This window comes from Sapajus apella, unplaced genomic scaffold, assembly GCF_009761245.1.
Source record: "Sapajus apella isolate SASKATOON/1434 unplaced genomic scaffold, GSC_monkey_1.0 scaffold74, whole genome shotgun sequence".
NCBI classification, from domain to species: Eukaryota; Metazoa; Chordata; class Mammalia; order Primates; family Cebidae; genus Sapajus; species Sapajus apella.
In genome coordinates this window covers 3,001,724-3,018,918 of record NW_022437014.1, presented here as the reverse complement: position 1 = coordinate 3,018,918, position 17,195 = coordinate 3,001,724, and the positions used below count along the sequence as shown (strand labels likewise).

The 17,195-nt window shown below is 39.3% G+C and overlaps 1 protein-coding gene across 2 annotated transcripts in view; it reads right to left on the bottom strand.

The window, feature by feature from the left end:
- The window catches only part of PSMC6 (proteasome 26S subunit, ATPase 6), a 22,643-nt gene extending 9,383 nt beyond the window's left edge, over nucleotides 1-13,260 (bottom strand). For both annotated transcript variants that reach the window (XM_032251078.1, XM_032251079.1), the window contains exons 1-10: nucleotides 13,106-13,260; nucleotides 12,014-12,093; nucleotides 11,880-11,919; nucleotides 11,591-11,643; nucleotides 9,200-9,267; nucleotides 8,847-8,961; nucleotides 6,422-6,509; nucleotides 2,389-2,450; nucleotides 2,179-2,302; nucleotides 1,480-1,541 (exon numbers count right to left, since the gene is read on the bottom strand). In XM_032251078.1, coding sequence (XP_032106969.1) covers nucleotides 1,480-1,541; nucleotides 2,179-2,302; nucleotides 2,389-2,450; nucleotides 6,422-6,509; nucleotides 8,847-8,961; nucleotides 9,200-9,267; nucleotides 11,591-11,643; nucleotides 11,880-11,919; nucleotides 12,014-12,093; nucleotides 13,106-13,232 — 819 coding nt within the window. In that variant the 5' untranslated portion in view covers nucleotides 13,233-13,260. The remainder of the gene's footprint in view (nucleotides 1-1,479; nucleotides 1,542-2,178; nucleotides 2,303-2,388; nucleotides 2,451-6,421; nucleotides 6,510-8,846; nucleotides 8,962-9,199; nucleotides 9,268-11,590; nucleotides 11,644-11,879; nucleotides 11,920-12,013; nucleotides 12,094-13,105) is intronic.
- Nucleotides 13,261-17,195: the final 3,935 nt, after the last annotated feature.

Genomic DNA, 17,195 nt, shown 5'->3' with positions numbered 1-17,195 from the left:
AAAAAAAAAAAAAAAAAAAAAAAAAAGCTAATAACAAAATCCAATACATAAAATGCTTATGATATGTCAGATACAACATTTATATTAGGATAACTGGATATAAGATTTTTCTACAAATTCAATAATAAACCTGCACTTTTTTTTTTTTTTTTTTTTTGACAGAGTTTTACTCTGTCACCCCGGCTGGAGGGCACCGGCCTGATCATCACTCACTGCAACCTCCACGTCCTAGGCTCAACTAATCCTCACACCTCAGCCTCCTGAGTAGTAGGGACTACCATTTTTTTTTCTGAGATGGAGTCTCACTCTGTCACCCAGGCTTGAGCGCAACAGCATGATCTCAGCTCACTGCAACCTCTGCCTCCCAGGTTCAAGCAATTCTCCTGTCTCAGCCTCCTGAGTAGCCAGGATTATAGGTACGCCCCACCACACCCACCTAATTTTTGAATCTTTAGTAGAGATGGGGTTTCACCATGTTGGCCAGGCTGGTCTTCAAAGCCCGGATCTCATGGTCTGCCAACCTGGGTCTCCCAAAGTTCTGGAATTACAGGCATGACCCACAGCGCCTGGCCTATTTTTTCAAATAATTCACCTGGCCTATTTTTTCAAAAAATTCTACTGTACATAGAAATACTGAAAGACACACAAAAAAATTATTTTCAATTTCTAAAGTTTTCTTGTACAAATAAAAAAACTTTACTGTATTTAACAAACTCTAATATAGCTAGTCTGACAATATGCGTTAGTTGATGATATATTAGTTACTTGAATAAAATATTTGTGTCATTTTTAAATATCTCAATTTAAGGTTTCTAAGAGAATTTATAATTTCAAAATGCTATGCATCTTCTGAGCAGATCTTTATAATTTATGAAAAGAGGTTTTTCAAATACTCATAAGAAAAAAGAATTTGACACTGCATTACCAATGCTACCTAGTTTCTATTTCAAATGGGAAAATTTATTTGGACTCTTGCTATCACTTTCACAGAATTTAGAGTGGGGAAAGGTAAAACTGGAGGAAGGCTTTATGCGCATTCTTTCATTCTGTCATCTATCTTCTTCAGTTATGAAAATTATTTTACTTGCCTCAGTCTCAGCAATATAGTGAAAGAAAATACTTTTTAGAGCAGCCTCATAATTATATCTCATTTATTGCCAACAGTCTTAATATGACCATTACATAAAATGTCTTAAAACTACCACAAGATCACATTCATAAGAATCAATTTAAATATTTGAATGGCTGATCTGCTCAAAAAACACAGAACAGTACAAGTATACACCAAACAGAATCTGGCAGATAGTCTTATTTTCTAGTAGTCATTTTCTTAGAGACACATGTTTGTTCCTGTCAATATTTTCAAATTTCATATTTCATTTAAAATGTTGTATATATTTTGACTTTCAAACATGCAATGTTCAGTTCTTCATTTAATAAACATTGGTTTCTTTATAAGCCCCCTTTACCAAATATTACCTCCATTAAAGTCCTCTGAATCTCTCTGTCAGCTGAAGTACCCTCAGAAAACCGACGACCACCTAAAATTGTAGGTTTGGAAATTTATATGCATTACTCTTTTCCTCTATCACCATCATTTAAGGAAACAGAACATAACAGTCTGTGGCTCGAAACATTAAGATAAAAATTAAAAGAGTAAAATTATGCTGACAAAGTTAGACTTGAATCGTATAACATTTCTCATTTTGTTAAAGTGAAAGGTTATTTATTTTATTATTATTAAATGGAGTCTCGCTCTGTCGCCAGGCTGGCATGCAGTGGCACGATCTCCACTCACTGCAACCTCCACCTTCTGGGTTTAAGCGATTCTCGTGCCTCAGCCTCCCGAGTAGCTGGGATTACAGGCATTCGCCACCACACCCAGCTAATTTTTGTATTTTTAGTAGAAATGGGGTTTCACCATGTTGGCCAGGATGGTCTCAATCTCCTGACCTCGTGATCTGCCTGCCTCAGCCTCCCAAAGTGCTGGGATTACAGGTGTTGAGCCACCACACCTGGCCGTGAAAGGTTATTTATTAAAACTGGTTACAGTAACACCTAATTCATTGTGGTATTTACTTCATACAAGTAACAATTTTAGGTTAAGAGAGGGGGAAAAAGGTTCTTTTACATTAAAAAAAAAAAGGTCCTAAAACTTTCAAAGAGTATTATTCTTACCAATAGCATCTATTTCATCCATAAAAATGATGCATGGTTGATGGTCCCTGGCATAATTAAACATTTCTCTGATCAAACGAGCACTTTCACCAATGTACTTGTCTACAATAGAACTAGATACAACCTGATTAAAGAAAAAACAGTAAGGTAAATATAAGACAATTCAAGTAAAATTAAATTTCAGTAAGTACAAAATAATCTTCCCTTTACCTTTAAGAAATTGCAGTCCAGCTGGCTAGCAACGGCTCGTGCCAAGAGTGTTTTTCCCGTACCTAAGAATGACAAAAGAAGTACCTAAGAATGACAAAAGAAGTCTTTTTTTTTTTTTTTTTTGTAAGGGATATAATTTCTTTTTTTTTTTTTTTTTTTTTTGGGACGGAGTTTCGCTCTTGTTACCCAGGCTGGAGTGCAATGGCGCGATCTCGGCTCACCGCAACCTCCGCCTCCTGGGTTCAGGCAATTCTCCTGCCTCAGCCTCCTGAGTAGCTGGGATTACAGGCACGCGCCACCATGCCCAGCTACAAAAGAAGTCTTAATTAGATTATAAGGTAGACAAAATCTGTTTTGAGATAGGCAATCACTCTGTTACCCAGGCTGGAGTGCGGCGAGATCACAGCTCACTGCAAACTTGACCTCCCAGGCCCAAGCAATTTTCCCACCTCAGTCACCCAAGTAGCTGGGACCACAGGCATGTGCCATCACACACAGCTAAGTCTTTTTTGCTTATTTGTTTGTTTTTCAGAGACTGGGTGTCTCTGTGTTGCTCAGGCTGGTCTTGAATTCTTGGGCTCAAGTGGTCCTCCCACTTCAGCCTCCCAAAGTGCTAGGATTACAGGCAGAAGCCACCACACCCAGCCTATGAGAAACAAATTTTTGAATCCTTTTAAAAATATAATTGTTTGGCAAGTCTTCCGAAATGAAAGCTAAATCCTAAATAGAATTTTCATTTAAAATTCCAAAGTACTGGCCAGGCGCAGTGGCTCACGCCTATAATCTGTAATCCCAGGGAGGCCGAGGCAGGTGGATCACAAGGTCAGGAGTTCAAGACCAGCCTGGCCAAGATGGTAAAACCCCATCTCTACTTAAAAAAAAAAATACAAAAATTAGCTGGGCATGTTGGCAGGCGCCTGTAATCCCAGCTACTCAGAAGGCTGAGGCAGAGAATCCCTTGAACCCAGGAGGCAGAGGTTGCAGTGAGGTGGGATCATACCACTGCACTCCAGCCTGGGTGACAGAGTGAGACTCTGTCTCAAAAAGTAAAAAATAAATAAAATAAAACTTCCAAAGTACTTCTGCTCTCAATATTAAAATTTTAATGAAAATATGTGTTTTAACTTTTTACAACCAATTTTAAATTGATAATAAACTGTTTATAGGGTAAATTATATGTATATATTGAAGAATGATTAAATCAGATGAATCAACAGATCCATCACATCATATGCTTTTCATTATTTTGTGGTTAGAACATTATAAATCTACTTCTAGCAATTTGAAATAGCTAACACATTATTAATTATAGTCACCATGCTATCACTAGAACTTATTCTTCCTAAGTGAACTTTATATCCTTTGACCAACATCTCCCCTACCCCCGTACACCACCACAACTTCTGGTAACCATTCTACTCATTTTTATGAGTTCAATTTTTTTTTTTTTTTTTTTTTTTTGAGACAGAGTTTCGCTCTTGTTACCCAGGCTGGAGTGCAATAGAGCGATCTCGGCTCACCGCAACCTCTGCCTCCTCGGTTCAGGCAATTCTCCTGCCCCAGCCTCCTGAGTCGCTGGGATTACAGGTACGCGCCACCATGCCCAGCTAATTTTTTGTATTTTTAGTGGAGACGGGGTTTCACCACGTTGACCAGGATGGTCTCGATCTCTTGACCTCGTGATCCACCCGCCTCGGTCTCCCACAGTGCTGGGATTACAGGCTTGAGCCACCGTGCCCGGCCTTATGAGTTCAATTTTTTAAGATTCCACATAAAAATGAGATTATGTGGTAGCTGTCTTTCTGTGTCTGGCTTATTTCACTTAGTATAACATCCTCTAGATTCATCCATATTGTCACAAATGGCAGTTTCCTTTTTAAAGGCTGAATAGTATTCCACTGTGTATATTTACCACATTTTCTTTATCCATTAATCCATTGATGGGCAATTTTTAAGCTGTTTCTGTATCTTGGCTATTGAGAAATAATCATGGGAGTGTGGATATCTCTGATACATTGATTTTAATTCCTTCAATACACAGAAGTGGGATTGCTGAATCATATTGTAATTCTATTTTTAGTTTTTTGAGAAACCTCCACACTGTTTTCAAAAAATGGCTCTGCTAATTTACATTCCCACCAATAGTGTACAAGCGTTCTCCTTTCTCTACATCCTTGTAAACACTTGTTATTGTTCATCTTTTACATAATAACTAGCTACTTACAATATGGACTATGATAGAAACTTCTGTTACACTAAAATACGTTGGTCTATCCTCCACACTGACTGGATCTTTTACCTAAGAATATTTTAAGATCAAGCACTGATTATTTGGAAACTACTGGTTCAGTGAGTTATGCAAATCTTCCAAATGTTGACATTTTTCATTACGCAATATTAAGACATTTTGTTATTCTCACCACTATCTCATCAGAAACGTCTTTATTAATATTTTAGAAAGCTGCCATGGCTGTGCATTGTGGCTCATGCCTGTAATCCCAGCGCTTTGGGAGGCTGAGGTGGGCAGATTGCTTAAGCTCAGGAGTTCAAGACCAGCCTGGGCAATATGGCAAAACCCTGCCTCCACTAAAAACACAAAAATTAGCCCAGCATGATGGCACACACCTGTAGTCCCAGCTACTCCAGAGGCTGAAGTGGGAAGATCACCTGAGCCCAGGAGGCAGAAGTTTCAGTGAGCCAAGATAATCATGCCACTGTACTCCAGTCTGGGCAACAGGCTCACGCCTGTAATCCCAGCACTTTGGGAGGCCAAGTGGGGTGGACCATGAGGTCAGGAGATGGAGACCATCCTGGCTAACATGGTGAAACCCTGCCTCTACTAAAAATACAAAAAATTAGCCAGGCATGGTGGCACGTGCCTATAGTCACAGCTACTCAGGGGGCTGAGGCAGAAGAATCACTTGAACCTGGGAGTTGGAGGTTGCAGTGAGCCGAGATCGCACCACTGCTCTCTCCAGCCTGGGTGGTGACAGAACAAGATTTTTTCTTAAAAAAAAAAAAAAAAAAAAAAAAGAAAGAAAAAGCTGTCAATCACAAGATGTCAGATACATGTTTTTAAAAATTCTAATTTTCACTTGACAGCTCAAATTTTATCACTGGCAACAGATGATGTTAGTTGTTTAACATGACAGGCTCAATTTGTTCACTTTAAAAAAATGTGTGCCAAATAATCAAAAACCAGTCTGAGTAATCAATAACTAATAACCAGTAACCAGTCTGATAACCACAGCATGTCTGTAAATGGTCCATTCAAGTAAAAATAGTATTCCACAAAAAGCAACAAATTCAGCTGGCAACTTAAATAAACTGCACAAGTGCTTTTCTAAAGACAACTAGCTTATTCAATATGCAGCAGAAGTACTTTATATATATTTTCCATTTCACCACAAAGAACATAAATATTACCCAAACATGAAGATTTAAAAAAATTAATAATTTTTACTGTTTCACCAAGGACTTTAAAGTGAAACTGACTTTTTTTTTTTACACTGCAAGTATGTGGCAATCAAGAACACAATGGCTACTAACTAGCACTATTTTGTGCCTTTAACACTGATTCAGGCTACAGTGCAAGTAATTTAATTTTACCGGTGTTGCTCTTGCACCATCAGCACAAATGTCAACACAGTGAAAGAGTCAAACAACATTTTAGCTTTTTGTTTTGTTTTCTGAGAAGAAGCCTCACTCTGTCACCCAGGCTGGAGTGCAGCGGCACGATCTCAGCCCACTGCAACCTCCACCTCCCCAGCTCAAGCGATTCTCTCACCTCAGCCTCCCAAGAAGCTGGGACTACAGACGCACACCACCACACGCAGCTAATTTTTGTATTTTTAGTAGAGATGGTGTTTCACCATGTTGCCCAGGATGCTCTTGATCTCTTGACCTTGGGATCTGCCTGCCTTGGCCTCCCAAAGTGCTGGGATTACAGGCATGACCCACCTTGCCTGGCCAATTGTTTTTATTCCTTAATTCATTCATTTTATTGATGGAGTAGAAATAATTCAATACCAACCTGGTGGTCCATATAACAAACAGCCTTTTGGAGGTATTATTCCTACACGCTGAAATAACTCTGGGTTTGTAAGAGGTAATTCTATCACCTAGAAAAGACATTGAATGTTTCTTAAAGTTTGTCAAGATTTTTAATGTACTTTCAAATACTTTAAGTCAAATATCATTAGTTAGGTGTACACATCATAATTTATAATAGATCTAGACTTCCACGATAGTTAAAACCATCTATATTAAGAGGTTTTGCTTAAGATAGATTTAAGATCGCTTAAATCTAAAAACTTTCAATGTTTTTTAAATAAACCACACACTTGATTGGGGTGATGGTTACACAGATATATAACTTGTTCAAACATATTTGAAATGTACACTTAGAATCTGCATTTTTTGAATGTAAATTATACTTCAATGAAAAATTACACTGCAAAAAAATTAGTTAAGTCAAATGAAAACATATAAACAAAAAATACAACTCAAAAGATCTATACCAGTTTGAATTTGAAAATACAACACAAAATAGTTATAAAATGGGAGATGGATTTGATAACTTATACCAAAAGAAAAGGTATATAAAATTTTTATCTGTTGGTATTTTGCATAGCAGCTTTCAAAGAACAATACGTTCTGCTCTCAAGATTGATTCAAGGAAGCAGAGAATAGAAAGACTGAGGATCCGAAAATCCAATTTAAGTTATTTATAGTACCAGTTACTCAAGAGAGAAATTTCTATCGAATAGTTGTGTTGGGCCAGGTGCGATGGCTCATGCCTGTAAATCCCAACACTTTGGGAGGCCAAGGCCGGAGGATAGTTTGAGCTCAGGAGTTCGAGAAGAGTCTGGACGACATGGTGAAACCCTGTCTCTACAAATATTAGTCATGTGTGGTGGCACATGCCTTTAGTCCCAGATACTTGGGAGGCTGAGGTGGGAGAATGACTTGAGCCTAGGAGGTGGAGAATGCAGTGAGCCGAGATTGCTCCACTGTACTCCAGGCTGGGCTAAAGAACCAGACCCTGTCTCAAAAAAAAAACAAAAAAAGTACGTCCATATGTGCATCAAGTGTGACTGGGAAAAGCCAGAAGAAAGAAATCAATACTCTAATCTGTCAGTCAAGTCTCTGCAGACAGTCAACGGTACCACATGTATACATGTGATTCTCTCTGCTCCTATGGCTAATGCAGCAAACCACTGTTGAAAGCAAATTTTCACCATTCCAGGAAGCACTTGTTCTTCCTCTGTTGCCCTTTCATTAAATACAGGTGAGAACTGTTTTTTTTAATACTTAGACCAGTGCTTCTTCAACTATCATCAAAGAAAAATTTGGTTTCATAATCACTTGGAATGCTTGTTTAAATGCTAATTCCTGTGTCTACCCCCAATGTAGTTCATCAAAACCACTCAGAGGGCCCAGTAATCTTTATTTTTAATAAGTGTTCCAGAAAATTAATAAGAACAACTGGCTTAAGGCTTAAATCAAATGATGTAAGACATTCCAACTATTCCCATTAACTCCTAAATAGGCACAGCTTAATTTAGGATGAAATCCACAGGACAATGTAATTTGCATTACAGATAACAGTTAAGCAGCTGTCTGTGCAATGAAGTATGGCAATCCTGATTTGATTCTTCACCTAAAAGATTTAAGACAATCCTAAAGCTAGTGGTTTTCTTGAATGGTAGCAAACAGCTTTAACAAAATAAAATATTTAAGGAACAGGTACCCTACTCTTCTGTAAGAGTGGGAAGATAGTATTAATGAGGTTATGGAAAAAACTCATCACACACATAATCCAAATATGCTCTGACCCAAGTAACTTACGATAATCAAAACCACATGGTATCAGATTACATCAATTATTCTTAGCTTTTTCTCCATTCCTTTGCCACAAAAAGAGCAGGATTTTTCTAACGCCAAATTATCTCCAAATTAAAAAACACCAATAGAATGGGTGTAGTGGCTCACACCTGTAATCCCAGCACTTTGGGAGACTGAGGTGGGTGGCTCACTTGAGGTCGGAAGACCAGCCTGATCAACATGAAGAAACCTCCTCCCTACTAAAAATATAAAATTAGCTGGGTGTGGTGGCACATGACTGTAATCCCAGCTACTCAGGAGGCTGAGGCAGGAGAATCGCTGCAACCCTGGAGGCGCAGGTTGGGATAAGCCAAGATCGTGCCATTGTGCTCCAGCCTGGGCAACAAGAGCAAAGCTCCATCTCAAAAAAGGAAAAAAAAAAAAAAAAAAAAACCAGTAATTTTCACAGCTAGAAATTCAGTGCTATTCTCTTGGCAAGAATAGTAAATGCATAATATTCTTAACTACCATTTAGACAAAAAGTACTTTTTCATCCTGTTTCTCCTGTTGAATACCCTAAAACTAGTAGTATTTATTAGCTAAATTCAGAGAACAAAGCACACAATACCAACCTCTCTTAATTCCCGGATCTGTTCTGATAGCCCTCCAATCTCAGAATAAGAAACATTCCCAGGGTCCTCATGAGACATGTTATAAACCAGTGGATCCACCTCTCTTGGCAAATATCTAGAATGAAAAGGTAAGTATTTTTCTTTTGAAATATATATTTTCTCTCAGCCTGATAGCGTATAAATGACTTGCTCATGCAAGCACCTATAGCCGATGTTATAAAGATGTGCTTAATTAAAAACTAGCAAAAGGGAAAAACTGCCAAAATATTCAGTGATCTCAAGACGCATATATCTCAGAGAAAAATCTCCCTTTGTGAAAATAAAAGGTAGACTAAATAAAATCAGAAACCCACCTCATGATAGTTAGCGTAGTCATATCCAAAGCAACTCTTGTTCCTGGCTTCAGCTTACTTTTGTCAAGCTAGTTTTGCAAAATAAAAAATATTACATAAACACTTAAAAAAGGAGTATCAGTCTAACGAGAGCTTAATATTTAGAAGCCAAATACTCATTTTTACCCTTCAGAGAGAACAAATGTCAGATTATATACTCCATGCTAACAGAATGGCTTATAAAATAAGTAATTTAAAGTGATTTCCACCTGCCCCTCAAAACAATGCACCTTTGTGTAATCTCAGCATGAAATGTGAAATGACTAATACACAAAGTTTGAGGTGGCAATAGTATATTGACTGTGGTAATTACTACCAAAGCATTTATAGAAAAACTCATTAGTGTACATTTTAGGGAAAGGAAAGGGAAGCATTTTAAAGGAGTGCTCTTAGCACACTGGTTAGGTAGAAAAAAAATAAAAAATAAATAAATAAAGGTGTGCTCATCAGATTTATTCTGAAATGTATAGCTTCTGGGAAGAATGTGTGTTACATGATCATGAAAGTAGGAGGAAATGCACGGTATCCACTTAGAGATTTGTATTAAAATGCTTTAAAATTAAAGCCCAAGCCCAGCAACCATCATTCATGCCTTTGCTACATTACAGGCACATGCTCAGCACATTATACATTAGGTTGAATCACACTAAATAATTTCTTGGCATATCTGCCTAAAATTAGATGGCATCTAATAGATTCGCCTCACACTCAGGATGTTGTTACTTTTCAAAGACAAAGTTACTTATTAATAGTTTTAAAAAACTGCTTGCCAATACAATTTCAGAATCATAAATTATTGACAACTTGTCACAAGATTTTACAAAGAGCTTCAAATTTAGGAAGATAGGCAAAACACTAGGATTAATATAACAATTAAGGAAAAAAACTGCTAAAAAGTAAGGTTACTTGGAAAAAGAAGAGGAGAGATCAGTATGAAGCTATTTCAATGTTTACATCCATAGGGAATACAAGTTGAGTATTCCTAATCTGAAAATCCAAAATGGTCCACAATGTGAAATTTTTTGAGTGCTGACACGATGCTCAAAGAAAATGCTCATGGGAGCATTTCAAATTTTGGATTTTTTAATTAGGGATGCTCAACCAATATAATGCAAATATTCTAAAATCTGAAAAAAGCCAAAATCCAAAATATATTTCTGGCTCAAGTATTTTGAATAAGGGATACTCAACCTTGGCTTTTCTAATGTTTTCTAGTTTTCAAATATTGTCTTGTCCTCATGCAACCTGAAATATCTTAATGCCAACTTTTGGCATCCAGAAAGCCCTGAAAGGGACATAAAAACCCCTTGTCAGTTTAGGTATCTAATAGTTTGACTTAAAAAATGTCAACCACTTATATACTAGGCAAAATCTTAATATGACATTTATTCCCTGGATTAAATTCTCCCCTACAGCCACGTTCTGTGACTGTTTTAAAATCTGAACCCGAAATGACAATTACACAGAGAAAGCTTTTCCAATGAATTTAAAAGAAGTCCCTACCTAAGGACACTTCCTATGGTACATAAATTGATTTCAGACACTACTGAATGACCTGAGGTCATTTGTAGGCATCTTTAATAACTGTAAAATAAAATTCAGAATTATTTCAACTTGCCCTACCCTAATCTAAATGACCTCATACAAAATTAACTTAGGCCACGGTAGAGTCTTATCAGTAACAGTTCTGAATGTTTAAATATAAACACAGGTAACTGATCATATCTAATACTTTTAAGTCCTCTTTAAAAATGATATTAAAGCCAGGTGTAGTGGCTTACACCTGTAATCCCAGCACTTTAAGAGGCTGAGGCAGGTGGATCACGAGGTCAGGAGATTAAGACCATCGGGGCCAACATGGTGAAACCCAGTCTCTATTAAAAAATACAAAAAAAATTAGCTGGGCGTGGTGGTGCATGCCTAGTGTGGCATGCCTGTAATTCCAGCTACTCTGGAGTCTGAGGCAGGGAAAATCATTTGAACCAGGGAGTTGGAGGTTGCAGTGAGCCAAGATCATGCCATTGCACTCCAGCCTGGTGACAGAGTGAAACTGTCTCTCTCACACACACAAAAAAGATATTAAAATAAAATGTCTATTTTCCAGTTCTAAAACACTGATTTCTAAGTCACTATTAATAGATTTGACTGAGACAATGTAATACAGTAGAAAGTAAGAGTCAAAGCCTATGGTTTGAATTCAGGCTTTGTTAATAACTAGCTATGTCTGAACAAATCATCCTTGTGAGTTATGGGCATAAATGCCCAACCTGTTTGCCTCAAGAATTAGAGACAATAACTTACATGAAACTGCTTTTGTCAATCAGCAAGCAGTATACAAATAAAAAGTATTACCTGTCGACGACAACCCACAACATATCTTGGTCCATTTGTAGCTTTAACGATGACTAGAAGAAAAAACATAAAAGAAGTAATTGAAAAACAGAAAGTAAAAAAATACATATCCACATTGATAGAGGGCTTAGTTTTATTTCTGTCCTACAAGAAGACAATAGTTGAAGACAAACTTAAGTCTATGCAAAAATACTCTCTCTCTGCATTATTGTCATTAAAATAATATGTATTTCAAAAGTTAGAGAGAGGTGAGCTGTTTCTTTACTAATTACTAATCTAATTCACTCACATTTTTCTTCAGTTAACTGTTTAAGCACTTCACCCACAATCTAAGGAAGAAAATAAAAAGCATTACTTTTTGGCAACACCTAAATAAAAAAGCAGATTACCATCACCCTCTAATCCCCAAACTCCATTACCTACCTGCCCAACACTTTGTAGGGCCTTCAGATCATTTTCAGACTTTTCGTACTGCTTGGTAAGTTCTTTTAATTGTTCCCTTACTGAAATAATACAATTTGAACATTTTTAATTGAACAGTAATCTTAATGTATTTAAATCGCTAAATATCACTTTAGTGTTTACTTAAGTCTATTTCACTTTACCTAAGTTTCACATTCACTATTTCAAACCATAAAAGAAACAATGCTGTTTGTAATGAGTAGGTGGTATGTACAACAAAAAAAATGTTTCAGAGAAAGCACCGTAATTTTATTTTCTTGATGGGCAACACTTGTTTAAGCACATTTTAAGTTATATTCTTAACAGATATTGACAACTTGACACTTAGGATTTGCGACTACAAATCCAAATGACAATCAGTTAGTTAGACCCTTCCACACCTCTTCATCTACTCATTTGGATTCTTCTCTGATATTCTACCCTCAAGTCAAAAAATGCAGTTCTCCACAGAATCAGTTACGGTCCTCCTTCATCTAATTAAACCACTCATGCTTTTCAATGAAAATGCACAGGAAAAAAAAAGTTAAGCACTCAGGAGGTAAGCGAAATTTGTATGCCTGATACAGTACAACAGGAAACACGACAAAAGACAATGTGGGTTATTGTGACAACTGGAACCCTTCTCTCTTAAGCTCTGCGGCCGTCTTTCACCTCCAAGAACAAGCCGACTCCCTGAGCCTCATCTCTTGTTTGAGCTTCCTTGACTCAAGTGCCTTCCCCTCTTCGAGTCCCAGGACTCCAGCAACACCGCCCTCCTTGCACCCTAACCTGAGTAACATCCTCGGCCTACTTCTTCCCACTCCTCCTCTAGTTCTTTTTCATTTCCACTTCAGGGCCGCAGATGTTCTGTCACCTGGACTGGACTGGGCCATTTCTACACACGAAGGAGTGCTGCTCCCCAAGCTCAGGGCCGGATGACAAAGCGCCTTGTCCCTGGACTGAGGCCTGGTCATCTCTAAGTCTCGGTTACCGGGCTCGGCCAAAGGCTTCTACTTTGTCAGAGGCAGAAGCGAGTCGAGGCACTTGATTACATGGAAAGAAAGGTGCACTCACACTCCTTAAGACGGCCGTCGATCTCCTTGTGCTCAAGCAGCTTCTTGCGGTAGTCCTGAAGCGCCTTATCTCTAGGGTCCGCCATGATGAGAAGCCGTCTCTCATAGGGGATGCCGGGAATGGCCATGGCCGTCCGGGCGGGGGAAGGGGCGGGGCGAGGGACGAAACCCGACCTGGAAGGGTGGGTTTGCCCATGAACCCGCCCCTTCCGGTTGGCCCCGCCTTTCTACTCCACTTCTCCCACCTCTATGTCTCGGTTCACCTAGAACGCCGGCGTACACTGAAGGGAGACTCCGCCCACACCGTCCCCTGCAGGCCGAGATGGGTAAAGCAGGACGCAGTTACCCGGTCTTCCCCCGAGAGGCCTCAGTATTAAGCCACTGCTGTCCTGGAACTATAAAAGGCTGTGTAATAAAATGAGATGGAAGTGAAGTAGGAAATGTGGAATACCTCAAAAGAGTTCCGATGGCCTGTCGACACAACAGAGATGGCCTTTGGTATAACACAGTACTATCCAAGACCTCCACGTGCAGGAAAAGTAGGCAGTTTTATTCATCCATTCAGTGAGTGAATGAGGTATTAAAAATAGATCTGCTAGGCCGGGCGCGGTGGCTCAAGCCTGTAATCCCAGCACTTTGGGAGGCCGAGGCGGGTGGATCACGAGGTCAAGAGATCGAGACCATCCTGGTCAACATGGTGAAACCCCGTCTCTACTAAAAATACAAAAAATTAGCTGGGCATGGTGGCGCGTGCCTGTAATCCCAGCTACTCAGGAGGCTGAGGCAGGAGAATTGCCTGAACCCAGGAGGCGGAGGTTGCGGTGAGCCGAGATCGCGCCATTGCACTCCAGCCTGGGTAACATGAGTGAAACTCCGTCTCAAAAAAAAAAAAAACAAAATAGATCTGCTTATGATTTGGTGGGAAATAATAAAATAACCTTCAGAGTATAGCAAATACTATGAAGGAATTAAAACACGGTGAGAAGTACGGTGGGAGGAATTAATCTAGAGCAGATATCTGAGATGAGATGGAGCCAGCCTTGCAACAACTGAAGCAAACCTTCTAAACAAAGGAAACAGAAAGCACAAGCCCTGGAGTGGGGTGGGGTGGCGGGATGTGGGTAGAAAGCTTGGCTCACTTCCAGGAACAGAAAGGCCAATGGTACCAGTAGCGGGTGGGTTGTAGAGATGTGGGGTACAAGATAAAGATGCGGAAGTAGGCTGAGGCAGGAACTTTGAAGTCTGATAGAACTTTCAGATTTTTTTTTTTTTGAGATGGAGTCTCGCTCCTGTCACACAGGGTGGAGTGCAGTGGCTCAATCTCGGCTCACCGCAACCTCTGCCTCCCGTGTTCAAGCAATTCTCTTGCCCCTCCGAGAGCTGGGACTACAGGCGCCTGCCGCCACGCTCAGCTCATTTTTGTATTTTTAGTAGAGACAGGGTTTCACTGTGTTGGCCAGGCTGGTCTTGAACTCCTTACCTCAAGTGATTCGCCCGCCTCAGCCTCCCAAAGTGCTGACATTACAGGTGTGAGTCACCACGGCTGGCCAATTTTCAGATTTTTGTGATTTGGGGAAAATTACATATTCCCTCAATATCTCTGTAAAATGATCATAATAATTGCACTTATCTAATAGGGTTGTCATGAGTATTCAATAGGATAATGTACCTAAAGCTGGTAACACAACATCTGCCACATAGTAAGTACTCAATAGTGTTCTTTTAAAGAGTAGTTTTGAAAAGAGTTCAAGAGTTGTAATGACCCCAATTTTTGCAGTATGGGTCCTCATTGCTATACCTCTTGCCATCATTGTTCCTGGGGACAATTAATTGTTGTCTCAAAAAAAATCAGTAAAATTCTCAAGATAGATTCCATTTGATCTTATCTTATCCAATGGCCATGAATGTTTTAGTTTAAATATGTATATCCTAAATATACGAATAAAGTACAAATTTACTTAAATTAATGACCCAAAGTCACATAAAACGGTTGCCTTCAAATTTATTAGAAACAATTCTTATGGGCATTGTGTGAAGATTCCATTCTATTTTTCTTTTTTTTTTTTTTTGAGACGGAGTTTCACTCATGTTACCCAGGCTGGAGTGCAATGGCACGATCTCGGCTCACCGCAACCTCCGCCTCCTGGGTTCAGGCAATTCTCCTGCCTCAGCCTCCTGATTAGCTGGGATTACAGGCACGCACCACCATGCCCAGCTAATTTTTTGTAGTTTTAGTAGAGACGGGGTTTCACCATGTTGACCAGGATGGTCTCGATCTCTTGACCTCGTGATCCACCCACCTCGGCCTCCCAAAGTGCTGGGATTACAGGCGTGAGCCACCGCGCCCGGCCATCCATTCTATTTTTCTAAATACGATTGGGTTCTTGCAGTATACAATGAACAAAGAAGATGGATTGGGCAGAGATAGTCTCTTCTCCCACTCACTTAAAACTACTCTGGTCAAACTAGTCCATTGATACCAGAATATGTCACCTCTGACATCAAGAGGTAAAGAAGAGAGGACAAGGCAGAGAAAAAAAGATAGCTCAGTTTGGTTCAATTTAACAAATTTTATGAGCACATACTGATAGATTATTTTAGCATTAATCACATGAATATTTTAAACTACTTTGAACCTTTTTCTTTTTCTTTCACCCATCTGGCAGCATTTCAACTTCAGATGACTCTTCTAGTTTCCCTATGCCTACGCTAGCCCCGTTACTTTTTATTTTATTTTATTTATTTATTTATTTTTTTGAGACCAAGTCTCGCTCTGTCACTCAGGCTGGAGTGCAGTGGCACGATCTCGGCTCAATGCAACCTCCACCTCCCGGGTTCAAGCGATTCTCCAGCTTCAGCCTCCCGAGTAGCTGGGACTACAGGTATGTGCGACAATGCCCGGCTAATTTTTGCATTTTTGGTCGAGACAGGGTTTCACCATGTTGGTCAGGCTGGTCTTGAATTCCTGAGCTCAGATGATCCACCTGCCTCGGCCTTCCAAAACATTGGAATTACAGGTGTGAGCCACTGTGCCCGGCTCTGTTACTTTTTTATACATGCCTATAAGACTGTATTTCTCTCCATCTGAAAACGTAGCTCAACCTGTAATTATATATTCTTAATGTGACTAAATGTTTAGAGTCTTTTTCCTCCAGTGGACTGTAACCCCTCAGAAAACAAAGACTATGACTATTTCTTTCTCCTGATTGTATTCCCAGTGTCTAGCCCAGTGTCTGAAGTAAAAGAGATACACGTATATTGAATGAATGAATATGTCAGGCACTAAGATAGCTGAGAAGAATTATAAAAAGACTAAGAAAAGTGACCAGGACTCAAGGAACTTAAAATATCATAAAGTGAAAAGAGAAAAATACAAACATGACCAAAAAGTGAAAATCAGAACATATAGGGTGAAAGAGATATAGGAAGGTAATGCATCTCTTAGTTTATTTTGGAGTCATTAAAAGTGATGTCATAACAAACAGTCATAAGATTGATGTAGACCTTCAAAAATCATGTAAGGATAGTTTCTCAATCTATTTTCCTATAACTTGGCACAGATGGGTGTGGTCATTTAAAAATATGTACACAAATTATTTGACACTTTCCACTTCAAGAAGTGTAGCGTAATTCCCCTTCCTTGGACCTAGTGACTTGCTCTTGATAAATAAAGTGGACATGCAATGATGGAGCCTAGATCATAAAAAGTATTGAGCCTTCCCCTTGACTCTCCCTTGGCTAACTCCCTGTAGGAGAAGCCAGTTGTCATGGCATAAGGACACATCAACAGATCTATGGAGAGACCGACATGGCAAGAAACAGCCATCCAGGAACTTAAGACCTTCTTCTGCCAACAGCCATATGAGTGAGCAGTTCTTGGCGGAGATCCTCCAGCCCTGGGCAAACCTTTAGATTACTGCAGCCCTACTATTGATTGCAACACCATGAGAGACTGAGTTACACAACTCAATTCAGCTGCTCCTGAATTGCAGGTCCCTAAAAACCATGAGATGATAAATGTTTGTTGTTTAAAGCCGTTTAGTTTTGGGGTAATTTGTTGCACAGTGATAGATAACAAATACAACAGGAAC